Here is a 14,772-nt window from a genome sequence, read left to right on the forward strand (position 1 = left end):
TTTTCATCTGTGACTTCCACTTTGTGACTTCATACTTTTATTTCTTGGTCCAGTCTCTGTCTTTCATTATGCCCTCTTTCTACTTAAAAAAAAAAAAATTCTACTACCCCATTTCTCCCTTCATTTGCCCACGTCTGTCATGCCTTCCCCTCTCAGCCCTTTGTCGTCTCCATAGGCAGCATTGATCCAGGGTTACTGAAGGGAGTCTTTCCTAGCCTGATCGGCACAGTCAGTCATCTGACCAGTGAGCTGGCTCTGTCCCACGGCCAGACAGCCATTATGAAGACTGACTGGTCACAGCAGCGCCCACACACTTGGCAGGCTGGCAGAGCTGCCCCCTGTGTCCTCTTTCAAACAAGCCCCTTCTCTAACAGCAGGACACTGGCGCCACCTTCATCAGTGAACTGCCCAGGTGTCCGGACGAGCTGTCCCGGAATCTGGATTGCTCTGGAGAGATTTTGAAATTAAAAGCTTGGTTATGCCACACTTAGGCTAATGATACAGACTCCTCCTGTCTGTACTCCTCCCTATCAGAGATAGAGGGATGTCAGAGGCACATATGGCCAGAGATGAGGAGGGGGGGGAGAAAAAAAGAGTGTGCCTATGAGACAGAGAAAAACAAGACAGAGTTGGAGAACAGACTGGCCATTAGGCAAAGCCTTCTGTCACATGAAAAGTCCCCCTCCCCAGTATTCAAGCCTTGTCTTCCAAGCCCTCAGTGTGAAGGACACCCAGACAGACAGCCCAGAAAACCTGGGCTCCAGACTGTCGCAACTCTCATCTAGGCTGAGAAAAGTCTCACATGCCTTATCCATCCCTCGCCACTTTTTCCTTTGCCGAATGTCAAACACACTGAGGAATAAAGGACTTCCCTTAGGGTGCAGCACAACAATCTTCTTCAACAAATAAAAATTAACAGCAATAATCTCTTTAAGGAAAAGATCGAAATGTAAAAGTTGTGCTTTGATGCAAACGTGAAATATAGTTATGGGGCTTGACAGCTCCCCAGTGCAGCCTGACTAATAAACTTTTATGTGTACTAATGCATCCTGTAAAACATCAGTCATAAAGACTGCTTGCTCCTGAAGGTGACATGCTCCTATCTGCTATTTCATCAACAATTTCACTGTCTCAAAAAATTTACATTGAGAGGCATGCTCATCCTTGAGAATTGGATTGGTACCACAGTTGATTGAAGACATAATCTCTACTTAAAACATGCAAATGTCTCTCCATACTGTATGTGGATAAAATTCAAAAATATCAACTATTAAAACAACTTGTGAAAAATTGTCTGGTTCAAAAGGGAAACGCAATTAATTTTTCCCTTCACAGAACAACGCTGGATTAAGGTGATTTTGTAGAGTGCATGCTTAATCTCCCATTAGAATCCTGAGGTAGTTAAAATCCCACTATCTCCTCTCGAGCCAGCACTATAAATCTACATGGTGACAAGACTTGTCTTGAAGCTGCTGAATTAAACATGCCAAGCCTTCGCTCACTCCTCCTTCCCCTCACCCTGAGAATATCTGAGCAGAGGGACACTGTGGACTGGAAGAGCGGAGAGTGCCCTGACAACTGCCCCACTGATCCCTGAGACACGTCCTCTGAAGTTGTTGCTGTGTCCAAATGTGGAAGGGAGACGTTTGCCAATGTGTGTGTGTGTGTGTGTGTGTGTGTGTGTGTGTGTGTATGTGCTGTTTCTGTGTTGACAGTTTATACCTAGGGCTAGAAGTTTGATAAAGCGCTGATTCATTGCCCCTTGGTGAGCCTGCCACTATCGTCCTCCTACATCTCCAACCCGCTGAAATCAGACCTGTAATTCCACCCAAAGGCTAACACACTGTGATGTGCATGTGTGAGTGTGTGTGTCTTTGTGTGCGTCTACGTGTGTGTGTTTGTGTGTGTGTGTGTGTGTGTGTGTGTGGTTAAAGGGGACACAGTAGGTGAGATGTGTGAGGAAAGCATCTTCCTGTCTGTGCCGAGACAGTTGCCTTGTTCTTTCCGTCTTTCCACTAATTACCCTAACTGTGTGAGAGTGTGTGTGTGTGTGTGTGTGTGTGTGTGTGTGTGTGTGTGTGTGCCTCGTGTTTATGTGTGGCTGTAGAATGAATAATGAATGTTTTTCCACAGTGTGACATTTTCTGAGCACTTTCACTGTGTGTGTGTGTGTATGTTTGTGTGTGTGCGTGTTTGTGAGAATTGCATGCATGATAGAGTGGAAGGCAAAGTTTTACAGATTCAGTATGACAATCTGCCTTGTGGATAGAACACTACAAGCCGAAGTGTGTGTGTGTGTGTGTGAAAGAGAGAGAGAGAGAGAGAGAGAGGAAATGGGAGATGCAATATGCAAAGAGTTTGCAGAGAATCTCTTTTTCCCGTTTGTAAATGGGTCTAATTCCCTGACAAGATACAAGACAGGAGAAGAGGGAACTCTAATTGCCGAGTCCACTTCCTGTACAGCGTCTCATATCAGCCTTACCCGAGCCAAATGACGTTACTCTCAAATGCTAACAAAACTCAAACGTACCCGCACATTGCCTACAGCATGCATGATGCACATCAAAAGAAAGAAAAAAAATCATTCGTGCTCATGCTACAACTATTATTAGCCACGCAGCATGCATCATGCTAGTGGCATGGCTCCAGAGATGGCAATGTCCCTCTGTCTGTCCACCACTTTGAACCAGACTGAATTATCACACCAACTATTGGATGGATTGCTTTGTACAGACACGTTGGTGATCCTCTGACTTTTCCACTAGCGCCACCATGAGGTTCACTTTTGTGGTTTTGAGTGAAATCTTTGGGAAAAAAAACAATTATTCGATGGATTGCAATGAACCCCTAATGGTGGATCATGGCTTTTTCTCTACAGCTCTAAAAGGTTTACACTTGAATAGTAATTCCTGCTAATTTTGAAGATATATTATTACCAAGTTAGGAAAGTAATGTTTATGTCAAGGCTGACGTTGCCTTACACGAAAAATAATGATCCCAGTCCCCTCCACACGGCGAGGCATTCAGTTTATTAATCAAATACAGGTAGCTGATCAGTACTCAGTATCAGCTGATACCCCAAACTAAAAAAATCAGATTGATGTATCCCTGGTGCAAATTAGCAAATGTTAGCATCATGTTCAATTAGAATGGTAAGCATGCATAAGCAGTGTGAGCATGTTAGCATACTAATGTCCAAGCACCGCTTTGCCTAAGCACAGAGTTGCTAGCATTGGGTTAGACCAGGGGGCTTCAACGTTTTTTCAACCAAGGACCCCTTAACTGAAAGAGAGACAGAGCAAGGACCCCCTACTATTTTATAGAAAATGAAGTTGCATATTTCACTAAGCCTACAATAGTGTATATTGCAGTCTAAAGCCTTTAAACATACTTTTTTTTTTTTTTACATATGAGTATGGAGCTAACATGCATGTAGCACAGTGAATCCTTAGGATGAACTGTCTCTGTGGAAGGCTACCTTACCTATTGTCCAGTAAGCCTATCATCACTGGGAGTTATTTTTGCAAATACTATGTTGGATTCATGTTAAGACCTTTTAATAAAAACATAAAATATATTTAAAGAACAATAATTTGGTGGTGTGTCACTCCTCTTATACACGATATATCATGTTTTAAATTCTGACAGCAACAAATCCTGAGACAAGGCATGTGAATTGCTGGGAAATACTGCTCATAAATCAGATTTGGAACTAGAAGGTTCTTTCATTACTGCTGCTGCCTGCACCAGAGCTGTATCTCATCAGACGTGATTTGACATGTGATGGAGATTTAAAAAAAAAAAAAAAAGGGGAAAAAAAGAGAAAATCACAACATCTGCATCTTTGATGTAGCGACCCAGCTCCTGCTGTCTGCCAACTCTCTCCATCCGTGCACTTCCTCAATCACTTCCCTCTCACTTTCTTCTTTTCGAATAATTGCACGCACGCACGCACAGACAGACACACACACACACACACACACGCAGACTATTATTTTTATTTCTGATAGCAAACCCTCATAGCCATCCTGTTAACTGAACCCACAAACGGCAGAGGAGTCTATGACAATGTGATGGGTAGATGGGGCAGTTAGAGAAGTCTGGGTGGGTAATTCAATGAGCATGTGTAGGGGAAAGAGAATGAACAAGTCAGGCTGGGAGCAAGGAGTGCAGCACATAGAAACGCTGTTCTGTATTCAATTAATAATGAAGCAGGTAATAACACATCAACACGTCTTACGATGTGACATAAACATGACACGTTCTGCCTCAATTTACAGTCACAGAGAACGTTGAATGAATGAATGCGAGGCCTGGGAAAAAAGCGGAGTAGGGTTTTTCAGTTTAGGCGTCTCAGTAGGATGTTTAACACCGGGCTACATATTTGATAGCACAAGGTTATCAGGAAGGGTATTTGTTGAAGCAGATATAACAAAATATGGACTGCTGGAATATATCAAATTATCATACCAGGAAGCCTGGCGATGTGTACCTTCAGAGACTAACCTATTGTTGCTGTCTTGTGCACTGGAGCTTTCTGAAATATTATTTGCCACGCTCTCTTTCCTTTTTCATGCCTTGTTCTTCCGTATTAACCTGCCCAGAAAGCTTGCTGTAGTTTAGCGGTTTTCCCCTCCACTTTCTTTCCCCCCTTTCCTCTTCAGCAGTCACCCAATATCTTTCTTCGTGCAGCTGAAATATACATCTAAACAGGCTTCACCTTATGCTCATCTAGTCATAGCCTGATTACTCCATACCTGCGCTTGATTTCATTTCCAAACTTCTTCCAAAACTACACTTTTACCACTATATTTCAATCATGTGATCTTTGCATGTCTTTAATACCATCCTAAAATGATATTCATATATACATTTCTCACATATGACATAAGGGTTCACATTTAAATGTCTTCTATTTGTCTCACAAAGTCCCTCTGGATAAGAGCGTTAGCCTGATATGTAAAATATAGATTGCAAAGGTTCTCAACCAATTGCGTTTAGTATGTATAAAGCCTTCTTTTCTTTACTTTAGGACCAATTTGATCAAATATGAATATTTAAAGAGTCATTTGGTGTCCCCTTGTTAAATTGTTAAATCCCTCTCTCTTTTCAGCTTTTCAATGAAAGCATAATAAACTGACGATCATTAATTTTCTTAAGGCATGAACTCACTATGCTGAAAAAGGGTTGGGAAATTTCCAGAATTTTTCCAAAGGAAGTTAAGCTTGGGAATTTTGCACATTTCAGTATAAAAATTATAGGGCTACCATTTAACAGTGAACTTATTAAGAGGAGGGGGATACGCATACAAAAGCATTACTAGGTCGAATGGCATGTTTTATTGATAAATATGCCCAACACAGCATTTATAGCCCAATTATTATGTCGATGCGTAGGAGAGGGATGAGTAGCTCAAAAGTTCTCCAAACAAAATCCTTCACACTGTCCAACTTGCAAAAATAGACATAACGTTTTGGTACTAGACCTTTATAACGCAAAACGCTCATCCGTGCACTCTACAATCTATGCTGCTAACGCTATTCAACTGTCTGAGCCAAAGGACTACGTAGACAGACAGATAGATAGATAGATAGATAGATAGATAGATAGATAGATAGATAGATAGATAGATAGATAGATAGATAGATAGATAGATAGACATTGATCCCCATAAAATAGGAAATTATAGTGTTACAGCAGCAAAATCAGTCACACAGCACAGAATATAAATATAAATATAAATGAAATACTTGGATACAATATACATGCTTCCCTGTAGGTTTTGATTATATACTGGAGGGAATATATTTTATGTTTCTTATGTTATTTCAGTTAACTAGCAGATAGTAAAGCAAAATACACAATTTATACCTTGTGTTAACACCTTCTTCTAATCATACAACAGAAACAAGTGAAGGCAAAGAAAGGTATGTGGGAAAGAGATGTACTTTTCACACATGGATCAACAATCCATTATTCATCGGCATTATGGGCTCAAAGAATCAGCACAAACACAGCATTAACCCGATTCTGCCGCACTATATAGCCTTCTCTGGGATTACAGACAAGGCATGCAGCACTTGCCGGAGCTCTCATATCTATCTACACAGCAGATCAATAGAAGCACTCTCAAACCCCTGTACAGAGCTCTATCCTGTGTCCCAGGCCCTTACACGCCATGCTGAAGGAAATTAACAAACTTAATAAATCCAGTAGCTGTGCCACTTCATCTCCGGTGAAATTCAAAATCATAAACTACGTTAAACTTATATAGGTTGCAGTCAAATCCACTATCAAAAGAAGTTGTTTCTGTTTGAAAAATAAATTCATAGCCGTCATGTTTGTTTCACAAAAATACATCTCTAACTCTCCGGTCTCCTTTGCATTTTTGACAGGTGGTATACAGCCGTGAGTCATACTTGCCAATTTAACAGTATATTTAATTAGGATGCTTCCATTTCTCCACTTGCTCTTTGAACCATATTGCTCTGGAAGGTTTGGATGCTGCACTAGAGGTCTGAGCCTCTCGCATGCAAAACGGAGATAGATGAGTGGAGTGTTTTTTGTAGGTGAATTAGCTCATTTGTATTCAGGAGAAACAAATAACTGCCATTATCCATCACAAAAGACAAAGCAAAACAGAAGCGTGCACACACACACACACACACACACACACACACACACACACACACACACACACACACACACAATAATGACATTTTAAAAAACTGGAAGAACGTGTGACGTGTGTGGCATGAATTATGCATGCTTATAGTCTCTTATCATCTAAATGCATGTCTCTGTATTTGTCAGTTTGGTTTGTGTGTGCTTTGCATTCATTTGGGACCTCAGATCCACCCCTGTGGAATGGTGATGGCTAAGGGAGAGAGAGAAAGAGAGAGCAAAGAGAAGGAGATAGATAGAGAAAAACACACACACAGAGATACAGTGAGGGAGGGAAGGAGGGAGAGTGAGTGAGTGAGTGAGTGAGTGAGTGAGTGAGTGAGTGAGTGAGTGAGTGAGTGAGTGAGTGAGTTTGTAATCATGAAGATGTTTTTGTGCAGTCAAAACGAGCAGCTGGACAGTACACATTCATATATTCAATTTACAAAGAGCATGTTGAAACAAACACACGTGCAAAGGGATAAAGGCGAGAGGGCCTGTAGCGGCTCTTTTTACAGGAAGCCCTGTTCATTTTTAACTAGAGGGAATGCAGCTCTCTCCATGCCCTCATCTCTGGGCTCCATACTGTTTCCTCTAGCCACGCTCCCCTGACACCTCCCTTCACTCAACCCCTCAATGTGACCCAGCGAAGGGCAAGCAGTTCAGACAGACAGATAAGCTGTGTCCCCAAAGTGCCCGCCTTGCTTCCCTGTCAGCCCCCTTTTCCTTGAGTTTGTGTGCTCGTGTGAATGTACACCCTGATTGAGGGTGGTCCACAGCCTTCACTCAGCGAGACAAAGTGAGCGATCCGCCCCATTGCTCTCGTCTGTCAGCAAGCATGCGATGATGGCAGATTACAACAGAAAAATTATATAAACTTAATTATGTCAGTGAGAGAGGGCCTTTAAAACTGAATTACAAAGTGAAAGAAGTGTTTAGCACATTATTCATGTATAGGTGTAAATAGTGTCAGCCTTATACAGTATACGAGAGTGCATGTTAAAGACAATGTGTAAAAGTGAAAAGAATAGGGAAAGAAATTAAGATTAGGCAGAATTTGCCCACTTTTCAGCTGTGTGTGTGTGTTTTGGCCAATGCATGCATGATAAAGTGAGCAAAGCAGGGGACAGGAGCTCTAGGTATACAGCGGTGACGTGACTGATTGGACCAATGAATGGGAGGACATGCATTGTATCCAGTAGTGCCACGTTTCCCAGCAGGCTTTACCATTTTAGTGTAATTACAGTGTAATTTATATGCTCAGATGGATCTCCATCCCTCTTGCTAAACAAACTTGCCATATTACCACACACAGCTTTACCTTTTCTTGATACGGATGTTTTTTCTCCTCTCATAGCTATATTGATCATGAAGCAGATTTGAGCTCTAAAAACAAACCACAACCATATTTGCTAAAGGTTTTGGGTTTTATGCCGTGTTTTAAGAAGATCAGATACAGTTACTGTCAGCCAAAGCTTCCACTTCCCTTGCATCCCAGTTATTTATGTCTATTTCCTATATATTTCCTCTCCTTTGTTTGATATGTATGAATTTTGAATCTCCCCTGTGCCCTTGTATCACTTTCTCTTTCTTCCCTTGGAGTGACATGTTTTCAGACAGAATGCCCTGGGGTTTTACACTCCCAGCTGATATTTCTTCTGTTTAAATGACTTCTTTCTGCAAAGAAAATAAAGCTGATACAGACAAAAAGGCACATTTTGAAAGAAATATCAAGCAGGAACTGGGTGAAAAGTCAGTTAGTGTGATACGCTCACACAGCTCATTGTTTTATTCCCATGACATGCATTCATCCAGCCGTTTGACCTGCACTGCATACGACTGTACTTAAAAAACACCTTTCTTTGGAAGGTATTTACTATTGTAGACGAGTGTTGATGAATAAGTCAGAAAAAAAGCTAGAGAAACTAGCCAATCAACGACAACTAGCAAGGGTGAAACTGAAAAGGTTTTTTCAGCTTGCTCCCATTTTCATTGCTATTCTTTTTAGAGTTAAAATGACAAGATCCAATAACACAAGGGAAGGCCCACTGTGAGAGGCAAAGACAACTGCCAGTTGCATCTCTGACAGAAACTAACTTAAAGATGACACTGCTTTTCAAAACACTTCACTGCTGGTATTGGGAGATGTTTAGCTATACCAATGTTGACTGTTATCTGCATTTATAGAAATCGTTTCCCCAGTAGTGGCAGGGAAAAAGCCAACAACATCTGGGCAATCAAGCTCTGGGTTTAAGGGTTTGACTGTTCATCTGATACTGAACTAGTATTCAGAGCTATAGTTCAGAAATGCAGCTGTCACGACAGACAGCTATGCTCCCAATTTAGGTTGTTGTTCACAAGGCTAATATTTCAAAATGCTAACTTTGTGTTTGAGCAAGCTTTAATATGTGTGTCTTAAAATTTCAATTATGTTGCACAACAACCCAACAATGGCTTATTATATTGTATATGCTACTCGGAAGGGTCTGTGTAATGAGGAACTTGATATGAATTGTGATTATCAGCTAAATTAGCTGCAACGTTTGCCATATTTAGCAAATAAGCACTTAACCTTACACTGTAACTACACATACAGTCCTACAATGTTGCAAACCTAATGAGATAATACAGATTACCTGAATCATGTTGATGGAGTCACTACTGTTTGCTTTCAGAGATAATTGGTCAGTTCTGTTAAAAGTATTTTTTTTTTTTTGGAGCAGCGCGGCAAACACACAACACACCAACTGTACGGACATCAAGTTAGGTCACATCCCAAATGATTGCAAACAACATGGGGAACAAATACCTTCAGTGTGTTTCTAATATTTGCATATATTTCATATCTGTCAGGCAAGAACATCTCTGACATAACTGTTACCATGTTAAAATTCCTGCCACATTGATAGTTTCAGTTACAATTATAAACACAGGGGAAACGCACACCATTTCTGGTGATGGGCTGGCTTGCATGCGGATATCAAAAACAAAGAGACTGGACACAGGTACACCAATCTCTCTCTCTCTCTCTCTCTCTCTCTCTCCTAAGCTAGTTACAGAAGAGGACGGGAAACCCTAGACTCCTTTGAGGAGAGTGCCAAGGACTCCTTCATGTTGTCTAAATGTCCAAAACCGACAAGCTAAAAACTTACAACCGTACAAGTCGTACAACCCAAAAGACATAGAAATACTGTACTTCCACATAGCTATTCAAGAAATAAATCTTCTCACGTCCCAAGAGAAGAGCAAATTTAAGTCTAACAAGCAGAATTCCTTAGTGTAAACCTCTTTTTCTCTCATTGACAGTCTCACTATTTTTGCTTCTATTTCTCTCTTTTCTCAGGAGGAGGAGAATTTCTCAGGAGACAACATAAAAGTAGCTTTCAGGAATTAAAGCATTACTGCAGAATTAAACCCTTTCTCCCCATCGTTCCTTTGAGTGTGTGTGTGTGTGTGTGTGTGTGTGTTTGTGCATGTGTGTAAGGACAGTCAGACACTCTTCTCTCCTCTTTTGATCTGTGCTACGGTGATTCCTGATGTACCAAGGCCCAATGTGATCAGTGAGGAGCTGAACGCAAATGAATGCTGTGCCTCCAGAAAGAAAGTAGGTAGTATGTGTAGACTATGAGAGACAAATAGAATTGTAGTTATGAGTTTAAGTGCTACATGTAATCATAACTCTTCTAATTAAATTTACATAGCAGACACATTAAATGTCATAATACCCCATGAGATACTACCATAACCCATATGTTAACACCTCTGGCCACATTATTAAATGCATATATGCACACAAAAATGGTTTACAAAGAGATTGCAACACATGATCCAGATGATATTGTTCCTATTAGGCGCATTTGTGCATATGCATACATATACGCTAATATAGTAAACATGCACAAACACATGTATAAAAGGCGCACATCAGGGACATGGGTTGCATGGAATACAGGCGGAATTTGCAATGCCTCGCATTAGAGGCAGCAGAGAGAAGGTTGAGCTGAGGGGAGTAGAGCAAGATTTATATTCAGAAGACAATCTTGGCAGGCATGGAGTACCTATGTTAAGAGGCTAAAGGAGAGGCGGGGGATTGTATTGATGAAAAAGTCCAGGAAAGATGCAAGTGGGTGCAGGATTGTTGTCCTGTGGGGAGGCTCTGTCTACAGCAGCGATATGGGGCTCAGACAGCGGATTAATGTTTCTGCTTCATAATCAATTTGCTGTCTGGAATCCCACTGCACATTACTCGAAACAACTGCTCCTCGCTTGATCCTGCTCCTTCCTTCTCCTCCTGCTCCTCCTTTCTCCCTCCTTTCTCCCTCTACCATCTCCTTTTCACCGGTTCACCTTTTGTTTCTTCAAACCTTAAGAACTGTAATCTCTATCGAGATATTACATTAAGCCGTTCAGAGTTTTCTTTTATCGCTGCTCTTTTTTTCTACTAACCTCTCAGAAAAGTCATTTCTCTCCTAGCATTCTAGCCACAGTAGATTCTGCACCAAATACATTTTAGGGCAATACGGGGGACTTTGAGAGTAATTATATCAGAGAGTGAGTGTGTGTGTATGTGTGTGTGTGTGTGTGGAGATGTAGAGTCTAACCTTCACCAAGGGCAAACTATTAGCTCCATTTCACCCTTGGGTCCAAGCTCGCTGCCATCTGCTCCAGAGCAGGGTCATAATACTGGCTGACCAATCAATAACATATTACATGTTGGCAAAGTGCACCAGCCATGGTTGTGACTTTCTTTGCTCTAAAAGCAAGGCACATTACACTCAAGGGAGGAAACGCTGTACATTTCCCACAAGAAGGCAGTGTATTAACAGTACAAAGAGAAATTAAAGATGTAATTTCTGTTTGCAGAAAACTTGCATGCTGTCCATAAAAACTGTATTTTTGTGGCACACAGGATTATGTTTGTATTCAGCCTTCATCTTAAATAACGTCTCACAGAAAATAAAGTTCTTCTCTCGGAGGACGGATGTGTTGGCATTTGCTGATAATGTTTGAGTATGTGTGTGCCTGTAGAGGGGAGGAGTACTTTGAGATGAAAGCCCAGAGAGACAGGCAGGAAGAGAGGCAGAGGCAGCAGGTGGTGCTAGGAGCGCTCCTGCTCCGGGTGAAGGAGGCAGAGAGGGTTTTGTGTCAACAGATCAATAAGTGTAAGCCTGGGTGAGAACCATCCATTTCAGATCGTCTGACACAGTTGGGAGATAAAGGTCGGGGATGTAGTGTTGCCAAAAAAACCAAACAAACAAACTGTAAATGTAGCTGAAAAAATGATATGGCTGCACCTGTCCACTCATGCTTCTTCTCCTCCCTTATACGTACCTGCAAGCACCCATTATCAGTTTTGGCATAGTACTAATGTAAATACTAGGCTGTATAAAACGACAAGACTCGACCACACTAATGACACAACAGCTTGTCCTATTAAAGTGCACACATATACAGTATGGATGCATGTAAACACACACATACTGCCTGTCAGCCATTGTCCATAGCCCCCTTATTGGACCGGGCAGATTGTCACCTCTTCTGATTACAGCCGGCACACACACAGATGTGAGCTCCTAATTGCCTGGCTGGGGCACCGACGTGACTCGCATGTGACCGGCTAGCTCCGGAGGCTTTATGTGCATAGGTGACTCGGTGTCTGTGGTGAGTATGTGAGTTGCTTGAGTGAGTCACTGTAAGAGGGGGATATGTGTTTGTGTGTGTGTGATATTATGCAGAATGAATACTCATCCATCTCACTGTGGTTAATGGCACTAACTATCGTGTTATGAAAGGGCAAAAATAAATCATACTGGCAGTCTTACCTTGGCCTGGCCTCAATGTCATGCTGAAAACAAGGAGAGAGACAGAGAGAGAGAGAGAGAGAGAGAGAGAGAGAGAGAGAGAGAAAGAGAGAATACAACATATTTAGAATCTTTGCACATCTGTTGTGTATAACAAATAAAACAGGTAAACGACATAATTGTACATCAACGTGGTCCACAGCTGGTGTGGCTCTTAATCTGACCAATTCATTTTCACTTTCATCCGGCAGTTGAGCTCATGTATATTCAAAACGATTTTAAAAAGGAGCAGTCTGGAACAAAGCACTGAGTGAGCCACAAATCTTATTCATGTGCTGGCTTTTCTGTTTAAAAGTGATTGGGGCTTTAAAGATTTTCTTCCATGTCAAAATTACGGACGTGATTTGTTGACTTGCCAGTAAGTGAAGGTTACAAAAACAGACACAAGGTTTAATCATGTGCCAGATAAAAAAGTGAATCACATTTCAGATTCTGTTTCGATTTCCACAAGATGAAAATGCATTATTTCACAAGGCCTATTTGAAATATTGAAATTATAGCTACTGTATGAATCTACGGCGGTGTCCTCCTATATAGTATTGAGCTTGCAAGACACACAGCTCCTGTATCCTTGCACTGCACTTGAAATCACAGTCATGTGCTACAGCCAAACCACTTGGTATACCATTCATAGCCTCAATTGGTTTATTTTCATTCAAGAGGACCTTGAGCACAAGACGTTCTCTTTTGTTATCTTTAATATTCTGCCCAGCACTGTACTGTAGCACAGGACCTTGACTATCAGCACAAAGATGGCTGTGCCAGCAAGGGATTTTGACACTGTGTAACTAACAGCGGTTTGAAGGCACTGGCTCCTTGGCAGCACATCAGATGAGAAGAGGAGAGCTGATGAGTGGAGGCTGCGGAGCACTGACTGGATGTCTGCCTCGCGGACTCTTCCGATCTGGACGAATAAGTAGTTTCAAATATTGAAACTCAGTGAGATTCTTCTTGGTTTACCTTGTCAAAGACTTGAATAGAGTCAAAAGATAATCTGTGAAAATCAGAGTGCAAAACCAAAGCAGCTCTTTGCCTGGTTGCTGTACGGCTGTTGCTCTTTCTGTTTCTCCATTGCTTGGTTGGTTAACTAGACCTGTCACAGCAGCAGGTGCCGTGATTCTTTTTAAAATGAATTATGTTGCTGGTCCTTGGTAAAAATATTTTTGGTGGATACATTTTGGTGTACTACCCTTGGCCGGTGAGCCAATAACTGAACTGTACGTGAAATATCATAATCTGTAACTCACTCTATTATTAAGTATGTCGTTGCCTCATTTTAGGAATGCTTTCGTAATAGGTATAACATCTGCGTTAAGTTAACTTTTGATCAATTCCCCTGGAGAGATCCAAATCACCATGAAGTTAGCATAGCAACAAGCTCAGGCCTAGCTAATGCCTTGGTATCCGCACTAACATTATCATAAACAATAATAGTATACTACATAGTATCCTAATAATAACAGTCATTCTCAAATGGTAGACTAAATCCTAAAAGCACACATTACACAGCACTGGTTTGACACCAGTCCATTTCTATGATAATTCTATTTAAGGGTTGAATTAGTACTAGACAATGTGGGCTAGATTTATCAAGCCATTTGCACCTGTTTTCAGGCGTTAATTGTTTAATTTTTATGATATTTTCGTTGGCATTTTACGCCTTTATATTTGACAGGACAGCTTAGACATGAAAGGAGAGAGAGAGAGGGGGGGGGATGACATGCAGCAAAGGGCCACAGGTCAAATTTGAACATGCCTTGAGGACAGAGCCTCTGTATATGGACTCACTCTCTCACTCTAGCAGGTGAGCTAACCAAGCGCCCCGCAAAGACTGACTTAACCAATGCGGGCCATTTAAATGTAAATGTCAATGTGCTTTATTTATATAGCGCTTTTCTAGTCTTAACGACTACTCAAAGCGTTTTTACATCTACAGGAAACATTCACCATTCACACACATTCATACACTGTGGCCGAGGCTGCCGTACAAGGTGCCACCTGCTCATCAGATACACACTCAAACACATTCACACTCCGATGCGCAACTTGGGGTTCAGTGTCTTGCCCAAGGACACTTCGACGTTAATTTACAAACATGGGTAAAGTTGCAGATTGCCTGCCACATGAGCAAGAAGAGACAAGTTGTGCTTTCACTATGTGTTTGTGGGAGGGTCGTGTGGAAAGTGGGAGTCCCACTAAAAACATTACATAACATAATACTATTTATCCCAGTATCCTTTGCACTATG

At 41.4% G+C, this 14,772-nt stretch overlaps 1 protein-coding gene and 1 long non-coding RNA gene across 3 annotated transcripts in view; one reads left to right on the forward strand and one right to left on the reverse strand.

Moving 5' to 3' along the window:
• The window catches only part of trim44 (tripartite motif containing 44), a 46,428-nt gene that overhangs the window by 12,282 nt on the left and 19,374 nt on the right, over positions 1-14,772 (reverse strand). Inside the window, exon 5 of one of the 2 annotated variants that reach the window (XM_034878710.1) lies at positions 12,486-12,508. The exons of the other annotated variant lie outside the window; for it this stretch is intronic. Within the exon in view, the coding sequence (XP_034734601.1) occupies positions 12,486-12,508 (23 nt within the window). The remainder of the gene's footprint in view (positions 1-12,485; positions 12,509-14,772) is intronic. 2 annotated transcript variants of the gene reach the window in all.
• LOC117948840 lies at positions 1,356-14,145 on the forward strand. Its single transcript, XR_004657570.1, has 3 exons — positions 1,356-1,365; positions 11,573-11,578; positions 14,089-14,145. It is a non-coding gene; the product is annotated as an uncharacterized LOC117948840 (long non-coding RNA).

Source organism: Etheostoma cragini, chromosome 8 (genome assembly GCF_013103735.1).
Source record: "Etheostoma cragini isolate CJK2018 chromosome 8, CSU_Ecrag_1.0, whole genome shotgun sequence".
NCBI classification, from domain to species: Eukaryota; Metazoa; Chordata; class Actinopteri; order Perciformes; family Percidae; genus Etheostoma; species Etheostoma cragini.